The following is a 15,894-nucleotide window of genomic DNA, read 5'->3' on the forward strand; positions in this document are numbered from 1 at the left end:
GGGTCACCACCATGCAAATGTTTTATTTGTTATTACAAAATCCTTACAGAGTATCATCTCATTGTTGAGTTAATTTGATCCACATAAAGATAAATCATAGAATCATGATCCAGATATCAGATTTATTGATGAAGATGAAGATGTTGATTGTCACAGTTCCTAGATTGAATATATATATATATATATATATATATATACTCTCAAAATGGGAGATGCCCCCAAGGGTGGTGGAGAATGACCGAGCTAAGATCCTGTGGGACTTCCAGATACAGACGGACAAAATGGTGGTGGCTAACCAACCGGACATAGTGGTGGTAGACAAACAGAAGAAGACGGCCGTAGTGATCAATGTAGCAGTTCCGAATGACAGCAATATCAGGAAGAAGGAACACGAGAAGCTGGAGAAATACCAAGGGCTCAGAGAAGAGCTCGAGAGGATGTGGAGGGTGAAGGTAACGGTGGTATATATATATATATACATATATAAAATGAAATGCTTTTTAGGAAAGTATTTCTGTATGCATTAAAAAACAAGTTTGAATATACTGAATTCAACTTGATGTTAGTGTTTTTTCTTAAACCCACCTGGTTTTTAATGTCAGATTAACTTCAGGTTCTGTTACGCAAATTATTGCATCTGTTAAAGTCATTAGTGGTGGTGCATAAAGGAGAAGATGAAGGGAAATTCAACATATATGAATGAAAGTTTCATGCTGGTAACAAATATTACCCCAGTCCAACATTCACAGCACCGTTTCAGTTTAGTTGTTATTCAGCCTTCCTTTTTGTCTTTCCTCTCCTGACACAACACCTGTGCCAGCAGAAACTGCAGGTCTTGATGAAGATGAATATGATGAGTAGAACTATAGTGAGGAAGAAGCCCAGGACATCCAGGCTGAGATACTGGTACCAGGTGAGTTCATGGGCCTGGACCCTCAGGTGCTTGGCCCCTTTGTTTCTCAGTGTGAACTCGATCCAGAATACTGCCTCTTCCAGAGCACTCATGGGTCTGTCGTGGTGGATGCTGGACAGCCGCATAACATTTTCTTTGTACCTGTGAATGTGCATATTGGGTTCAAATAATTAACCTTTGAATTGTTATACTATAATTTATTTATTTTTTTGCCAGACAATAAAGGGATGTATTTCAAAACTCTAAAACTGATAACGCCTCAAGTTAAAATTGACATCTAGAGATATTTCAATCATTTTGTGGCCTTTGAAGCTTTTGTGGTACTTCTGCTATCAAGCTCATTAGACCCTTGTTCCTTTATGACCTGCTATTATCTATTAATTATACCAAAAAAACCTTTTCAATCATGAACTGTATAAAAAAGATGGAAGCCAAATAAGCTTTGAGACCACTGAGACCCCAAGATCATTGGCAAAGGGTTTACTGAGGTTAGAAGAAAGCTTCTAAACTTTCTTTGTGTTAGCTTGCTCCACAAAACTTAAAACCCCAATTGGAGATGACCAGTATCACCACAATGGTTATGAACTTTCTTTGTTAAGCCAGGCCCTCTGCTTGAGGATCTGTGTGCGCTGAAATACAAATGTGTATTTTGCAGGTCATTTGACTCTTGTTCTGCATACTAGAGGTGTTATCTGATGATAACATGGTCATTAAATTTCTCCAATGAACATAAGGTTAGTAATAAACTTTTGTAAAGAAAACCAGAAATTAATGTTGCAGAATTAGTTTTCATTTAGTTCGAGTTAATAATTCTATTGTTGAGTGTACGCAATTTTGCATGCTTTTTAAAAATGTTTTTATAGCGCATTGTGTTCTGCGTCCTGATTGGCTGTAGACCATTGTCAATCAACCTCGTGCCGTGTCTCCAGTACAGTACAGAATGCGTTCAGCTTGTCAAATTGACATAAATCTTTGATCACTAGCAGTGTGACTCTGAAGTGCTGTTCTGTATGTATGTAAGTTTTCTCCCCAACAAACACAACAATACCGACGAAACGTTTTGCACCGTCAAGAGGAACCCTGGGGACCTTTGGTTTCATTCTATAATACTGGACTTTTTTTTTTTTTTTCTTACAAAAGTTTGAAGTTTGAAAGTGTTTAAAACAGAAAGAAAAGTGTGAAAATGTTCGTGCCTGTCTGAGAAAAGTGTATAAAGTGTGTAGTGAGTAGGGATGGGTATCGTTTAGGTTTTATCCAATACCGGTGCCAAACTGGTACTTTTGAAACTGTGCCGGTGCTTAAACGGTGCTCGAACTGGTGCTTAAAGAATGGAAAACATAAACTTGTCCTAAAACCTCTAATTTTTAGCTGTTTTTTTTTTTTATAAAAAGATAACAATGTTAGTCTTTTCTGCAGCTATAGGGCATATATAGTATCACTCTTGGCTGGAAGCAGAGAAATGGAAAAAAAACACAAACTTTGTCCAAAAAACCTCATGTTTAGTCGGGGGCGATCGTGGCTCAAGAGTTGGGAGTTCGCCTTGTAATCGGAAGGTTGCCGGTTCGAGCCCCGGCTTGGACAGCCTTGGTCGTTGTGTCCTTGGGCAAGACACTTCACCCGTTGCCTACTGGTGGTGGTCAGAGGGCCCGGTGGCGCCAGTGTCCGGCAGCCTCGCCTCTGTCAGTGCGCCCCAGGGTGGCTGTGGCTACAATGTAGCTTGCCATCACCAGTGTATGAATGTGTGTGTGAATGGGTGGATGACTGGATATGTAAAGCGCTTTGGGGTCCTTAGGGACGAGTAAAGCGCTATATAAATACAGGCCATTTACCATGTTTAGCCGTTTTCCACTTTTTCTTTGGTCATTTTAGCCTTTTTTGCCTGGATCAAGAGAGTATCTGCCATCAAACAAGAAGACAGCCGCATGTAACTACGATGGTGTTTACTAGTTCACCTTACGTGCATTAATTTAATAACATGGTTAGCCTACTCAACATAAATTACACTCGAACAACATTAAGCTACTTGCACAGAGGAGAACGGCTGCTGCTGCCATCATCATCCGTCATCATTTCTGTTACACTGGCAGGGCTAGGGGCCAGGACTCTCCTCTTCGGGTTCTTGGGGGATGTTGCTAACTCCGGGTCCGATAACAGGCAACCCACCCACACTCGGTGTGAGGTCTTGCAGCAAGCTATCAAATACGGCGCATTTCTAGGCTCTTAAAAAAACGCTATGCGTCGCCAGGTGTTTCATCAGATTCGAGGTGTTACCTCCTTTGCACAGTATCACCTTAAAGCACTTGTTGTAGGCTGCTGAGTTTGCATCTTTTGCTGTGAAGTACAGCCAGACTTTTGACCGCTTCACCTTGGGCATTTTTAATCTGTAGCTCTGCTCTAAAAGAACGTACGTACCTGGGCCCGCCTACTATCCTTGTAAAGGTAAAATGATTGGCTAGAATCCAAAATGTATGACATCTCAGTTAAAAAAAGCACAGAAATAAAGCACTGAAATGTGTGCTGCTTTTCGGTCTGGTTACTACCGTTTATGTCAGAACCACCCATCCCTAGTAGTGAGAGGTAAAACATCTATAATAATTGTAAAAAAAATAAAGTTGGCTCCTTCGCGGATTTCACCTATCGCAGGTTATTTTTGGAACGTAACTCCTGCGATAAACGAAGAACCACTGTAATCCATATTTATGTTTTGCTTGGCCTTCATACTTTTTGAGCCCACCTTCATCTTTGCTATAAAATTTATACTTTCAAATCCTAATCCAAAGTACAGATAGTTCAAAGAACTCACGATTTGTCATTGATGACTGTGTTGACTGCATCTCTAAGATCTTCAGTTGTCATGAAATTCACATTGAGAATAACTGCAGCTCCTTTAGCCTTCATATGGACCATGTTGTCTGGCTGGTCACCAAACATGGGGATGCCCACCATGGGAACGCCGTGGTAGATGGCTTCATAAATCCCGTTTGTGCCTCCATGGGTGATGAAAGCTCTAGCTTTAGGGTGACCTAAGACATGTCAAATAACCATGAAACATCTGGAGTAAGTTTTTCACACTTAGACAGCAAAAAGGTTTCAATAAACCTGAACAACTAATTTGAGCTGATTTGAGTATTTTTGTAAAAATTCTTAGTTGGCAGTGTTACTGTGAACTTTACCGTCTCTGTGGCATCTGATTTCATTAGGATTATTTCTCATGGAATAAAAGGCAGACATAGAAAGAAATAACTGTGATTGGTACCAACTTTACTTACCCAGGAGGTCATTCTGAGGAATCCAATCATATATTTGAGTGTTGGCACCCAAAGTTTCTGGCTTTTCTCCTTTGTATCTCCACAGCACCTTTAAATAGAAAGTTCACATGGTGTTTTTTCATTACATCTTATTATACTTATTTATTGTAGTACATATATCACATAATTTTATTGGTGGTTTGTTTTTTTTCCAGCATAACTAAACTTACACTGATCGGCTAAGTAGCTGCGGGAGTTGTTAATCAGTTAAAAGTTGTGCAGGTAGTACTTCAATATGTCACATTGAAAGAAGGTTTGCTGTCTCCCAGCACAGTGTCGTGAGCATGGAGGAGTTTCTAGTTACATGATAGTTTGGGGAGGTATATCCATGGAGCGATGCATAGACCTACAGACTAGGCAACAGTACTTTTACTGCATTTAGGTATGTGGATAAAATCCTTGGACCCATTTTCAGACTCTACACTGATGCAGTGGGCTCTGGGTTCTTCTTGATGCACAACAATACACAGGCTCATGTGGCAGGAGTATGCTGGCAGTTCCTGGTGGATAAAGGAATGGATAGCGCTGACTGCCTGTGATGCCCTGGTACCTATTTGTGAAGTCGTCTGAAACTACAGAATACCCTGTTTGATTTGCTGCAATAATATTTTGGCAAAATAGACTAGCCTGCTGAATCATTATTTTTTACATTTGCATTTTCAGTGCGTCTTTGAATTCAGCACTTGTTAGGTTGTCTTTCCCTTTACAGTCAGTATCATTATAGATATTCAACATGATTTTTTTTTGCACACTGAGATCTAATGTGTTTTCAAAGGGTTCTTTTAAAATACACTGCTCAGAAATATTAATGTGAAATTTAAAAGAATAAGGATATAAAAATGAAGTAAGCCAATTCCCACAAGGTACATGCAACTTGAATAATAATTGTTAATTACAATACAACATGTTAAGAAATAGTAATTCATTTCTGATGGTCAGAAGAAGAGCACTTGGTAATTGGTTATCTAAAACATGAAAAACTACTCCATGCTTTGCACAAATTGATTACAGTTGGCACAAATCCTCTGACCTCTGACCTTTTGTGGGATCTGAGCGAGGCCTGAGGCTATCATGTTTGCCTTCTCCTTGGTGACGTTGTTGATGATTGATCCTAAAGTGAAGATCACAATGCCATCATCTCCAGAACTCTGCACAAATTCCTCCAGATCCTGTAACAAGTCGAATATTATCCCACAGCCAACAACCAGCTGTTTTTTTTATTATTTTTGTTCAACATTTTGATGGTTTCACTGCTCCTGGCACAAATATTCTGTAATGATTAATTAGTTGGTAATAGTTGAGTGTCCTTACCTCTGGTAAAGGTTTAGCAGGTCTGCAGTGGATCCCACCAACATATTTGAAGTTGGGGAGGAAAGGACGAGGGAATTCAAAATCCCAGTAGGTTCGAATTAACCAGATGTCTGCTTTACTCATCAACTCACAGGCACTGGTGGGAGTTCCTGTTGCAGTGCATGAATAATAGACATCAACATATCACCAATAGTTCATGCAGGTTGTATTTTCTTAGGCAGGTTTGATGGGATATAAAAACACTACATTTAACAGTGTTGTTGTTTTTTTCAACCGTGTGCTTCATGTCCATTTGCTCACCTTTGACATCAGAGTAATATCTGTCTAATATTCTCCAAGAAAACTGATCAATCACGATGTCTTGGAGAGTGTAGAAGAGAAAGTTCCACACTCTCTCTGAGAAGTCCATCTTATCTGTGAGTTTGCTCATAGCACCGGGAACAAAGGATGGTGGAGCAGGCATCTGACCACAATGCCTCTCCCAGTTATTAGCTAAGGAGAAGCGCAAGGAGAAGACGAGTGGGATCCCCAAAATATCTGCTACCAAGTCACTGCCAGGGTAGATGGGGTCAGCCAAGAGAAGGTCATAATTTCCCCCTTTCAACTTCTTCATGACGGCTTCTGATTTCACCACACCGTCCAAATACTGGATAGAAAACTGCAGGTCAGTTTTCATTATGTCAATGAATCTGATGTAGAGCTCCCAGTAGCTCATATAATCAATCTCATATACATTGAATTGGAGGAACTCTTCTAGAAACTCCTCCATAGCCTCCAATGAGAAAGTGACATTGAAGGGCTCATAGTGAAAGCGGGCAGGTTCATTGGTGTTCATGTACATTGACGAGCTCGGGACCAGTACAGTCACCTGGTGTCCCCTGTCAACCAATGTCTCCAGAACAAGCTTCATGTTTATCCAGTGGCTGCCTTCGGTGTACCACACCAAAATGTTCCCTCCATTTGCACACGATGTCACACAAAGTACCAGCAGGATGCAGGCAGAGAGACGCAGCTCCATGAATGTCAGCAGGAAAACCAGCTGTGGTCTGATCCTTTGGTGAAAGCATTCCAGGAAAAATAATCATTAACTCAATAAAGGTGAAATCTGGCTCACTTCTTTGTGTACTGCATTGGTCATTTCATAATGGGCTATAAAGTAATGATAGTAAAGTTGACAATAGTGGGGGAAAAAACAAGAGTAACATCTAACTTGTATGAGAATCAAAGAAATAAAAAGGATATGAAAGCCTGATGTTGTAATTGTTAGTTGAGGAGAGGTAGAGTGAAGTAATACAAAATAGTAGTCATTTCAAATGTTGAATTCACCAAACTTCTCTATGAGATGTCCAAGAAACCGTATCACATCTGAAAATATAAAAAACTAGAGTATATTCAACAAAGTATTCAACAGGATACATCTAGCGTGCAAGTAAACAATTTCTAAGTCAGCCTGCTGCCTGAACCTGACACCAGCAGCTCGATGGAACAAAATTCCCCTCGAAAGAAATTAAGTTTCTGTCACCAGAAACACAAGCGAGAAAAAACAAACAAAGCCACACGGAAAAACAAACAAGAAAGTAAGGAAAACAATCTTCGAGAATGAAGATTGTTACTGGTTGTGGCCGTTATACAACCTTGATTTAACGTGACCACAATACCGGAAGGCATTAAACTCGGGCCGCTGACGGAGACATGACCGAGCTCCCTAAAATAAAACTATAAAGTGTCAGTATGAATGTAACTGCTTACACAACATGGGCAAAATGTCTATAAGCGCAGCTTACCAGAGTAAAGAGACGGTGAATCGCGACAGCAGGTGACAGAACAGCTCAACACCGCCGAAAGTAAACACGGGCCTGAATCCGCTAAAACTTCCCTGACTAATCCGGACCGGACCCGCCCCGGATGTACCACAGGCTCAATACCGGATCCGTAACACCGGGTCCACTTGCACAGCGGGAAGGATCATGATCGCAGTCAGATGTGTGGAACAAATCATTTCACAGCTCATCTGGTCTGGATCTGTTTTGGATCCGTTCGTAGTGGCTGATTTTTGAGCAGATCCTTTCAAGATGAAATGTAGCTGAGTAACGTGTTCATGGCTCTACAAAAGCTCAGCGTTTTCTTATTGCACATTTGCCTTTGATGATATTTGCAATGCTACTTTGAAAGTTAAATGTGAAATGGGGTTTAATAGTAACACTGAATGACCGGTGTCAGAGAGCCTTGGCTATCAGTGAAGGCTGATATTAGTTCAGATTAGAGATGCTCACACTGGAGAACATTAAAACAGAGTGTTTTCTGATTCTAACTATTTAATCCAATTCAGAAATATCAGAAATAATTAAATCCTCTGTCTAAAAAAGCCCATCAGTAAAATGTTCATAAACTGTACTAGTTTATTACTCTTGAGTATTTTAACTTTAACAATATTTTTCAGTACATTCATACATCAGCTTTAGACAATTAAGCGCAATCATTGTTGAGTATCATTATTTGAACTGAATTATTTGCAACTCAACTGAACAAAACTAAGCAAATCAGTTAGGTTAGGTAGAATTCATGTTTTGGAGATGTACAAAACAAAAAAATCAGTGTTTCCCACACAGAGATTTTAAGATTTAGGTATATGAATGGCTGTTAGCCCCATTTTGCACAACATGGGCAAAATGTCTATAAGCGCAACAATGACAAGCTGGCTTGTCATCGTTGTGGCTGTAGTGATAGTCCACTAAATCACTTCCCAAGACTGCAGTTAGACAGCCCACATTATCACCCTTATATTGACTGCAGCTAGATCTGGTTCTGCCCAAGAGATCTAATAAGATAAGATAAGATAAGATAAGATAAGATAACCTTTATTAGTCCCACACGTGGGAAATTTGTTTTGTCACAGCAGGAAGTGGACAGTGCAAAAGTTATGACGCAAAAATTAGAATACAATAAGAATAAATACAGTACACAGCTGTACAGAATAGAATAAAATAATATACTATATACAGTAGAATAAAATAGAATAAAAATATACAATAAGATAAAAATAGAATACGAATGCTATATACAACTGAGTAAAAATACAACGATGCCAGAAAAGATTATTGCACTTAGTGTTATTGCACATGTGTGGATGTGTGTGTTTGTTCAGTTAAAGTCTTTGTTGTGGAGTCTGACAGCAGTGGGGAGGAAAGACCTGCGAAATCTCTCCGTCCCACACCGTGGGTGCCGCAGTCTCCCACTGAAGGAGCTGCTCAGTGCTGTCACAGTCTGCTGCATGGGGTGGGAGACGTTGTCCAACAGGGATGACAGCTTAGCCGCCATTCTCCTGTCACTCACCACCTCCACTGGGTCCAGAGGGCATCCTAGAACAGAGCTGGCCCTTCGGATCACCCTGTTCAGTCTCTTCCTGTCCCCAGCAGAGATGCTGCCGCCCCAGCAGACCACACCATAAAAGATAGCAGAAGCCACCACAGAGTCATAGAAGGTCTTCAGGAGTGGGCCCTCCACCCCAAACGACCTGAGTCTCCGCAGCAGGTACAGCCTGCTCTGCCCTTTCCTGTAGAGGGCGTCTGAGTTATGAGTCCAGTCCAGTCTGTTGTTCAGATGAACACCAAGGGAACTGAAATGGGAACTGAAATTCCATTACCCAAAAAAGAGCGCCAAGTCGCCTGCCTTCGACATGGTGATGAAATGCCAAAATAGCTGCCCCCCAAAAATCTTAAGATTTGAAGCACCCCGACGTTTTCAAAAAGATGTGCCACAGTGCCTGCAATGAACAGGAGACTGGGTCCAAAAAACTGACCCTGCGCCATGAAGAGTGAGATGTCACTAAAGTTCATATACATTTGAAGGCAGATGGGAAATAATGCAAATACATTTGGCAAGCTAGAGTATCTTAATTGTGCTATTTGTATCTTGGTGCATGCTCAAGCATGCAGGTAAGTAAATTCCAAAAGGTTGATTCTGTTCATCTGGACGTGTCATTTTCAGTGGGAGAAACGTTTCGTCACTCATCCAAGTGATTTCTTCAGTCTCAGTTGACAGCAGGTTTCCCCGATCTTATAAACAGTACATTTGCACAATGACTGAAATCAAGGAAAAGTGTCTGAACTTCTTTAAGTTTCCTTGAAGATGTTTCATCTCTCATCCAAGAAGCTTCTTCAGTTGTAAGAACAATTGGTGGAGAGTCCCAGATTTTAAGCCCTGTGGGAGTGTCCCCTAGAGGGTCATGGGCACCCTATTGATCCTCTAATGACCATTGACCAATGGCCAAGAGTACCATTCACAGAGAGTTGGGGATTGGCTACAGTTGGAGGTTGTTTGGTTTCTCTGATGTATAAATCCTGGCAATCCTACTGGCACTTAACAGCGTACACTACATTACTCTGTTTGTGTTGGGGGACCCAATCCTTGGGTGGACCAATCTTTTGGCGCAGTGTGTTTTGGGGTTTAAAAGCCACAGAGATGCAGCGTTTAGAAAAAAAATTGCATCTCAACTGTTCCAATACTCCTGACACATAAGGGATCACTAAGGGTTTTTGCTTAGGCGGCAGTTGACCATCTCTCCTTTATTGGCTGGAGCTTTCTTGAGGCGCCTTCCCAGCTTTGAGAAATGCCCAGCTGGGATAACCACATTTACTCAGGGTCTTCTTGATGTGATGTTCTTCTGCTTCCCTGGCTGCTGTGTCTGTGGGGATGGTGTTTGCTCTGTGTTGTACCGTCCTAATGACACCCAGTTTATGCTCCAATGGATGATGAGCTTCAAAGCTTAAATACTGATCAGTATGGATAGGTTGATGGTACACATTGACTTTTCAATGCCCCCCATTACTGATGGAAATCTCACAGTCTAGGAAGGCTAACCTGCTACTTTTCATATCCTACCTGGTGAATTTTCAATGTTGGTCCACCGAGTTAATGTGATCAGTGAATTGTGGTAAGTCCTGAGATTTGATTTTCACCAGGTGTCATCCAGATCCACATAACTGAACCAATGTGGGTGCTATTTGTAATTACTGTCAGCAAAAATGAACCTAAAACTTTCACCACCAGGTGGCAACACTTTCATGAAATAGAAACAAATTCACAGTTTGCTCTGACATAATTAAGCTAATCATGAATAGCAATTGTGTTTGTATGAAACCGTTTCACGAAAAGCTATCTTAGCAAATGTATTTGAACTGTCAGTAACAGATTGCTATTCCTACGTGTCATCATAGGCAAGGCAAGGCAAGGCAAGTTTATTTGTATAGCACAATTCAACAACAAGGTGATTCAAAGTGCTTTACAAAGACATCATAGGCAACAACATTTCTTATCTTATCAGTTCACAAGAAATGGTGTTAATTGAGTATCATTGATTCATTTTACTCTTGAAGAGCTGTAAGCTGCTCCAATGTTATTTTCTTTGGAAGTGAGCATGTTATCTTCTGGGAGGATCTGGTAGTGATGAGAGCCATGTTCAAGGTGTTCAAGTCACTGTTTGCTGTCCCATTGACTAGGACACCAGTGCTTTGCATTGTATTGCCTACATCTTTCAGGGCAGAGATCATGCTACATTGACTCAGTGCACCATTTAAGTGGTATTACATGACAATAAAGCCACATTACATCAGATATTTTGGAAATAAAATTATAGCAGTTGTGTATTTTCGTGTGACCAGATATCTTCCAATTTACTGCAGCTGCTTCACAGGATGGTGGTTGACATTTGAGTTGCCTAAAAAAGAAACCTTTTTCTATTATTTTTCAAATCCAGATTTGTGGCCATTACACTGCAGTAGATGGTACAGTATTTATAGAGCTGATGCTGGGGAAGTTCAAAGAAGATGGGGAAAAAGAAACATAGATAATAGATGTTATTCAAATGTATATGCTTGTGTAAACCTCTTTTTAATGTCAGATCAACTTCAGGTACACTTCTGCAAATTGGTGCATCTGTTAATGTAGCTAGTGGTGATACATAAAGGAGAAGATGATGGGAAATTCAACATATATGAAAGAAAGTTTCATGCAGGTAACAAATATTGCCCCAGTCCAACACTCACAGCACCGTTTCTGTTCAGTCTGTTATTCAGCCTTCTTTTTTGTCTTTCCTTTCCTGACACAACACCTGTTCAAACACAAACTGCAGGTCTTGATGAAGATGAATATGATGAGTAGAACTATAGTGAGGAAGAAGCCCAGGACATCCAGGCTGAGATACTGGTACCAGGTGAGTTCATGGGCCTGGACCCTCAAGTGCTTGGCTCCTTTGTTTCTCAGTGTGAACTCGATCCAGAATACTGCCTCTTCCAGAGCACTGATGGGTCTGTCGTGGTGGATGCTGGACAGCCGCATAGCATTTTCTTTGTACCTGTGAATGTGGATATAGGTTTTTGAAAAAAGAAAAAAAATCAGCTTCAATCATTTACTGTACATAAAAAAATAAAATTGCCCATATGACAAATAACAGATTAGTAAAATCCTATTTTGAAGCCTTGACTTGAGCATGACTAACTGAGAATCTGAGGTTACTGCACATTCATAGGGTAATGACGCAAAGTAGCCATGTCCTAAAGTGTTGACATCTGTTTTATTTTAAATGTGACCATAATTTAGGAACGCTTTGTGTTGAAAGAGCTATAGGCTTGTATATCCTCTTGTATGGATTTCTGCAGAGGCAGACTTCACTTTTCAGACTCTGAACCTACATTCATCCTTTCTTTGAATGCTTTTTTTGTTTTACAGTCTATGCTTTCAGTGCTTAATCCAAAGTGCAGATAGTTCAGAGAACTCACGATTTGTCATTGATGACTGTGTTGATTGCGTCTCTAAGCGCTTCCGTTGTTATGAAGTTCAAATTGAGAATAACTGCAGCTCCTTTAGCCTTCATATGGACCATGTTGTCTGGCTGGTCACCGAACATTGGGATGCCCACCATGGGAACTCCGTGGTAGATGGCTTCGTAAATCCCATTTGTGCCTCCATGAGTGATGAAAGCTCTAGTTTTAGGGTGACCTAACACATGCCAAATAACCATGTGACATTGAAAGTTAGTTTTTTACATTTGGACAACAGGAGCATTTTAATAATCTGGAACAGGGGATTTTAGCACTGTAGTACTCTATAGTGCAACAGAAGAAGAGAGAGAGAGAGAGAGAGAGAGAGAGAGAGAGAGAGAGAGAGAGAAAATCACAACCTAATCAACATAGCAGGTTTGCACAAGAAGTAATAAGTTATCAGGATAGTATGTCAGAAAATTCTCAGTCTTTAAATTGTTTCCTTGTGTTATAAAAAGTGCTCACAGCTTCCAAAAACACATTTAATGTTGTGAAATAAGCCTCAAGTGGCTTTAAGAATTAAAATTAAGTAAAGGTTTTGAGAAAAAAAATAATTTGGTTGGCAGTGGTACTGTTAAATTTGCAATCTTTCCAGCATCTCATTTCACTAGTACAATTTCTGCCCACCCAAGCCCATATCCATGAGTACCAACTTTACTTACCCAGGAGGTCATTCTGAGGGATCCAGTCATATATTCGAGTGTTGGCACCCAAAGTTGCTGGTTTTTCTCCCCTGTATCTCCACAGCACCTGTAAATGGTGAAACATTTCTAAGCTTACACTGTGTTGTTGGTGTACTGTGGTGTTTTTGTTGGTGTATCACAGTGTATCAAGTTGGTGACAAAGAATTTGCACACTCTGAATTTAAAAAAACAAAACAAACTTAAGTTGGCATGTTCCCATAAGGGAGGGGAACTTGAAACGTCCAATCTGTAATGTCATTAATTAATGCAGTTATCTGAAACATGAAAAACTACTCCATACTTTACACAAATTGATTACAGCTAGCACAAAGATTATCCTCTGACCTTTTGTGGGATCTGAGCGAGGCCTGAGGCTATCATGTTTGCCTTCTCCTTGGTGACGTTGTTGATCATGGATCCTAAAGTGAAGATCACAATGCCATCATCTCCAGAACTCTGCACAAATTCCTCCAGATCCTGTAACAAGTCAAATATTATCCCACCAACAGCCAACTGTTTTTGCATTTTTGTTCAAAATTTTGATGGCTTCACTGCTCCTGGCAGGAATATTCTGTGATGTAATGATTAATCAGATGGTAATAGTTGAGTGTCCTTACCTCTGGTAAAGGTTTAGCAGGTCTGCAGTGGATCCCACCAACATATTTGAAGTTGGGGAGGAAAGGACGAGGGAATTCAAAATCCCAGTAGGTTCGAATTAACCAGATGTCTGCTTTACTCATCAACTCACAGGCACTGGTGGGAGTTCCTGTTGCAATGCATAAGTAATGGACATCAATGTATCACCAATATTTCATTGAAGACATATTTTCTTAATCAGATCTGATGAGATATAAAACACTGTATTTATAGTATTAGCAGATTTCAATTTTTTTTTTATTATCAGTGCTTAGTGCCTATTTGCTCACCTTTGACATCAGAGTAATATCTGTCTACTTTTCCAAAAATGTGACTCATTGCAATGTCTTGGAGAGCATAGAAGAGAAAGTTCCACACTCTCTCTGAGAAGTCCATCTTATCTGTGAGTTTGCTCATGGCACCGGGAACAAAGGATGGTGGAGCAGGCATCTGACCACAATGCCTCTCCCAGTTATAAGCTAAGGAGAAGCGCAAGGAGAAAACAAGCGGGATCCCCAAAATATCTGCTACCAAGTCACTGCCACGATAGATTGGATCAGCGAAGAGAAGGTCGTAATTTCCCTCTTTCAACTTCTTCATGACGACTTCTGATTTCACCACACCGTCCAAATACTGGATAGAAAACTGCATTTGAGTCTTGATTATTTCACTGAATCTGATGTAGATCTCCCAGTAGTTCATATAATCAATTTCATACATGGAGAATCGAAGGAATTCTTCTAAAAAATCTCGCAGGGCATCTTTTGAGAAAGATACGTTGAAGGGCTCGTAGTGAAAGCGGGATGGCTCATTGGTGTTCATGTATAATGACGAGCTCGGGACCAGTACAGTCACCTGGTGTCCCCTGTCAACCAGCGTCTCCAGAACAGGCTTCATGTTTATCCAGTGGCTGCCATCAGTGTACCACACCAAAATGTTCCCTTCGTTTGCACTCCATGTCGCACAAAGTACCAGCAGGATGCAGGCAGAGAGACGCAGATCCATGGTGTCTGAATGTCAGCAGGAAAACCAGCTGTGGTCTGATCCTTTTTTAAAAGTATATAAGAAAAGATGATTATTAAGTAAATAAATCTGAACCTTGACTCACTTCCTTTTTATGAACCATGTCTTATTTCACCATGCGTTAAAACATAATAACCGTAAATTTGACAGTGCTGGAAAAAATAAAACAAATAAATAGGAGAAATACACTAGGAAATGATAAAAGTTTTCAGAGCACCAGTTTGTGGTTGTTAGTATAGTAGAGGTAGAGTGAATTGGAAATTTCAGTAGAAATTTCAGTTATATAGGCTTATACATAACTCCCACACCTTATGTGGAACTTGAGTTAGTAATATGATTACTCATACTTCTGATCGCTTCCCTTTTTAAAAAAGCCTCCTGCGTCACATAAAGTCTCTGCACAGCCTTCTTCACTACTTACTGCTACATCTACGATGTAAATCTGGATTATGGAAGCTAGAGTTTAATATCTGCCCTAGGAAAATGTTGCATCGGTGCATCCCTAGCTTAAAACTAGTGGTTAGTTCCAGCATCTCTGCAAGTTTGTGTGTTCTTTGTCTTTGTTTAGTGACTCCAAATTAACCCCATCATTGCCTGTGACCTGTCCAGGTTACATCCTGCCTCTCTCCAAACGTCAGTTGGGGGACGGTCCAGGCTACCAACACAACAAGTAGTTAAGAAAATAGGTAAAGTTTTAGCTCTCCAAGAACTAACTCAGATCCTTATATTATTATGTTTGAGTTTCAACTTTGGTTTTTGACCAAATACTTTCTGATCTGACAATATTCACTTGTGCCTCCAGTCCATATTTGGATAAGAGGCACGTGTGCATGTCAACATGATACACTACGACAATGAATTTTATACCATTAGCACTTAGCTGAAAGTACTACAGTGTATAACTACACGTCTCCCAACATTTTAAAGACTCGTAGTAGAAAGATATCCAGGAGCAGAAAGAGGCAGCTGATTTCAGAAACCTGCTGAGGCCAGAAGGGTCGCAAGAGTTGTCAGCCACGCCTTCAGGAATCGTTGTTGTTCTTGGGAAATGTCACCGCTGACTGTTTGGGCGTGTAAATCTTAACTCTGGGTACTTTGTCCCCCTCATTAACATTGTAGATTCCTTTTGACGCTGGATTCAGGAGCGTCTGGAAAAACAATAAGCATTTGAATATTGGATTCAATGCCCTGCTGAGGCAGTC

At 40.5% G+C, this 15,894-nt stretch overlaps 2 protein-coding genes across 4 annotated transcripts; both read right to left on the minus strand.

Moving 5' to 3' along the window:
* Positions 1 to 3: 3 nt before the first annotated feature.
* On the minus strand, positions 4 to 7,434 carry LOC101479105 (UDP-glucuronosyltransferase 2A2). Of its 3 annotated transcripts, XM_076891086.1 has the most exons (8): positions 7,317 to 7,428; positions 7,167 to 7,237; positions 5,833 to 6,584; positions 5,533 to 5,681; positions 5,259 to 5,390; positions 4,183 to 4,270; positions 3,717 to 3,936; positions 4 to 1,054 (listed from the first exon to the last, which is right to left on the minus strand). In XM_076891086.1, exons 3-8 carry the CDS (start codon positions 6,548 to 6,550, stop codon positions 769 to 771), a joined length of 1,593 nt encoding a protein of 530 aa, XP_076747201.1. In that variant the 5' UTR covers positions 6,551 to 6,584; positions 7,167 to 7,237; positions 7,317 to 7,428; the 3' UTR covers positions 4 to 768. The 3 variants fall into 3 exon arrangements, with proteins under 3 accessions (XP_076747201.1, XP_004566820.2, XP_012778882.1); XM_004566763.5 differs by lacking the exon at positions 7,167 to 7,237 and having other exon boundaries at positions 7,317 to 7,434; XM_012923428.4 differs by lacking the exons at positions 5,833 to 6,584; positions 7,167 to 7,237 and having other exon boundaries at positions 7,317 to 7,398.
* A 3,994-nt stretch (positions 7,435 to 11,428) lies between these two features.
* Positions 11,429 to 14,674, minus strand: LOC143412290 (UDP-glucuronosyltransferase 2A2-like). The gene is made up of 6 exons (XM_004566758.5): positions 13,960 to 14,674; positions 13,651 to 13,799; positions 13,379 to 13,510; positions 13,013 to 13,100; positions 12,309 to 12,528; positions 11,429 to 11,884 (listed from the first exon to the last, which is right to left on the minus strand). Exons 1-6 carry the CDS (start codon positions 14,672 to 14,674, stop codon positions 11,599 to 11,601), a joined length of 1,590 nt encoding a protein of 529 aa, XP_004566815.3. The 3' UTR covers positions 11,429 to 11,598.
* Positions 14,675 to 15,894: the final 1,220 nt, after the last annotated feature.

This window comes from Maylandia zebra, linkage group LG12 (assembly GCF_041146795.1).
Source record: "Maylandia zebra isolate NMK-2024a linkage group LG12, Mzebra_GT3a, whole genome shotgun sequence".
NCBI classification, from domain to species: Eukaryota; Metazoa; Chordata; class Actinopteri; order Cichliformes; family Cichlidae; genus Maylandia; species Maylandia zebra.

What these genes read in the sequence shown, in the direction of transcription:
- LOC101479105 (XM_004566763.5), bottom strand. Translation starts at nt 6,550, where the DNA reads ATGGAGCTGCGTCTCTCTGCCTGCATCCTGCTGGTACTTTGTGTGACA. An exon ending in TCCTCAGAATGACCTCCTGG is followed by an intron (nt 3,937 to 4,182) that starts GTAAGTAAAGTT and finishes GACATGTCTTAG; the next exon opens with GTCACCCTAAAGCTAGAGCT. An exon ending in ACAGTCATCAATGACAAATC is followed by an intron (nt 1,055 to 3,716) that starts GTGAGTTCTTTG and finishes GCACATTCACAG; the next exon opens with GTACAAAGAAAATGTTATGC.
- LOC143412290 (XM_004566758.5), bottom strand. Translation starts at nt 14,674, where the DNA reads ATGGATCTGCGTCTCTCTGCCTGCATCCTGCTGGTACTTTGTGCGACA. An exon ending in CTGCTAAACCTTTACCAGAG is followed by an intron (nt 13,511 to 13,650) that starts GTAAGGACACTC and finishes GACTTGTTACAG; the next exon opens with GATCTGGAGGAATTTGTGCA. An exon ending in TCGCTCAGATCCCACAAAAG is followed by an intron (nt 13,101 to 13,378) that starts GTCAGAGGATAA and finishes CACCATTTACAG; the next exon opens with GTGCTGTGGAGATACAGGGG.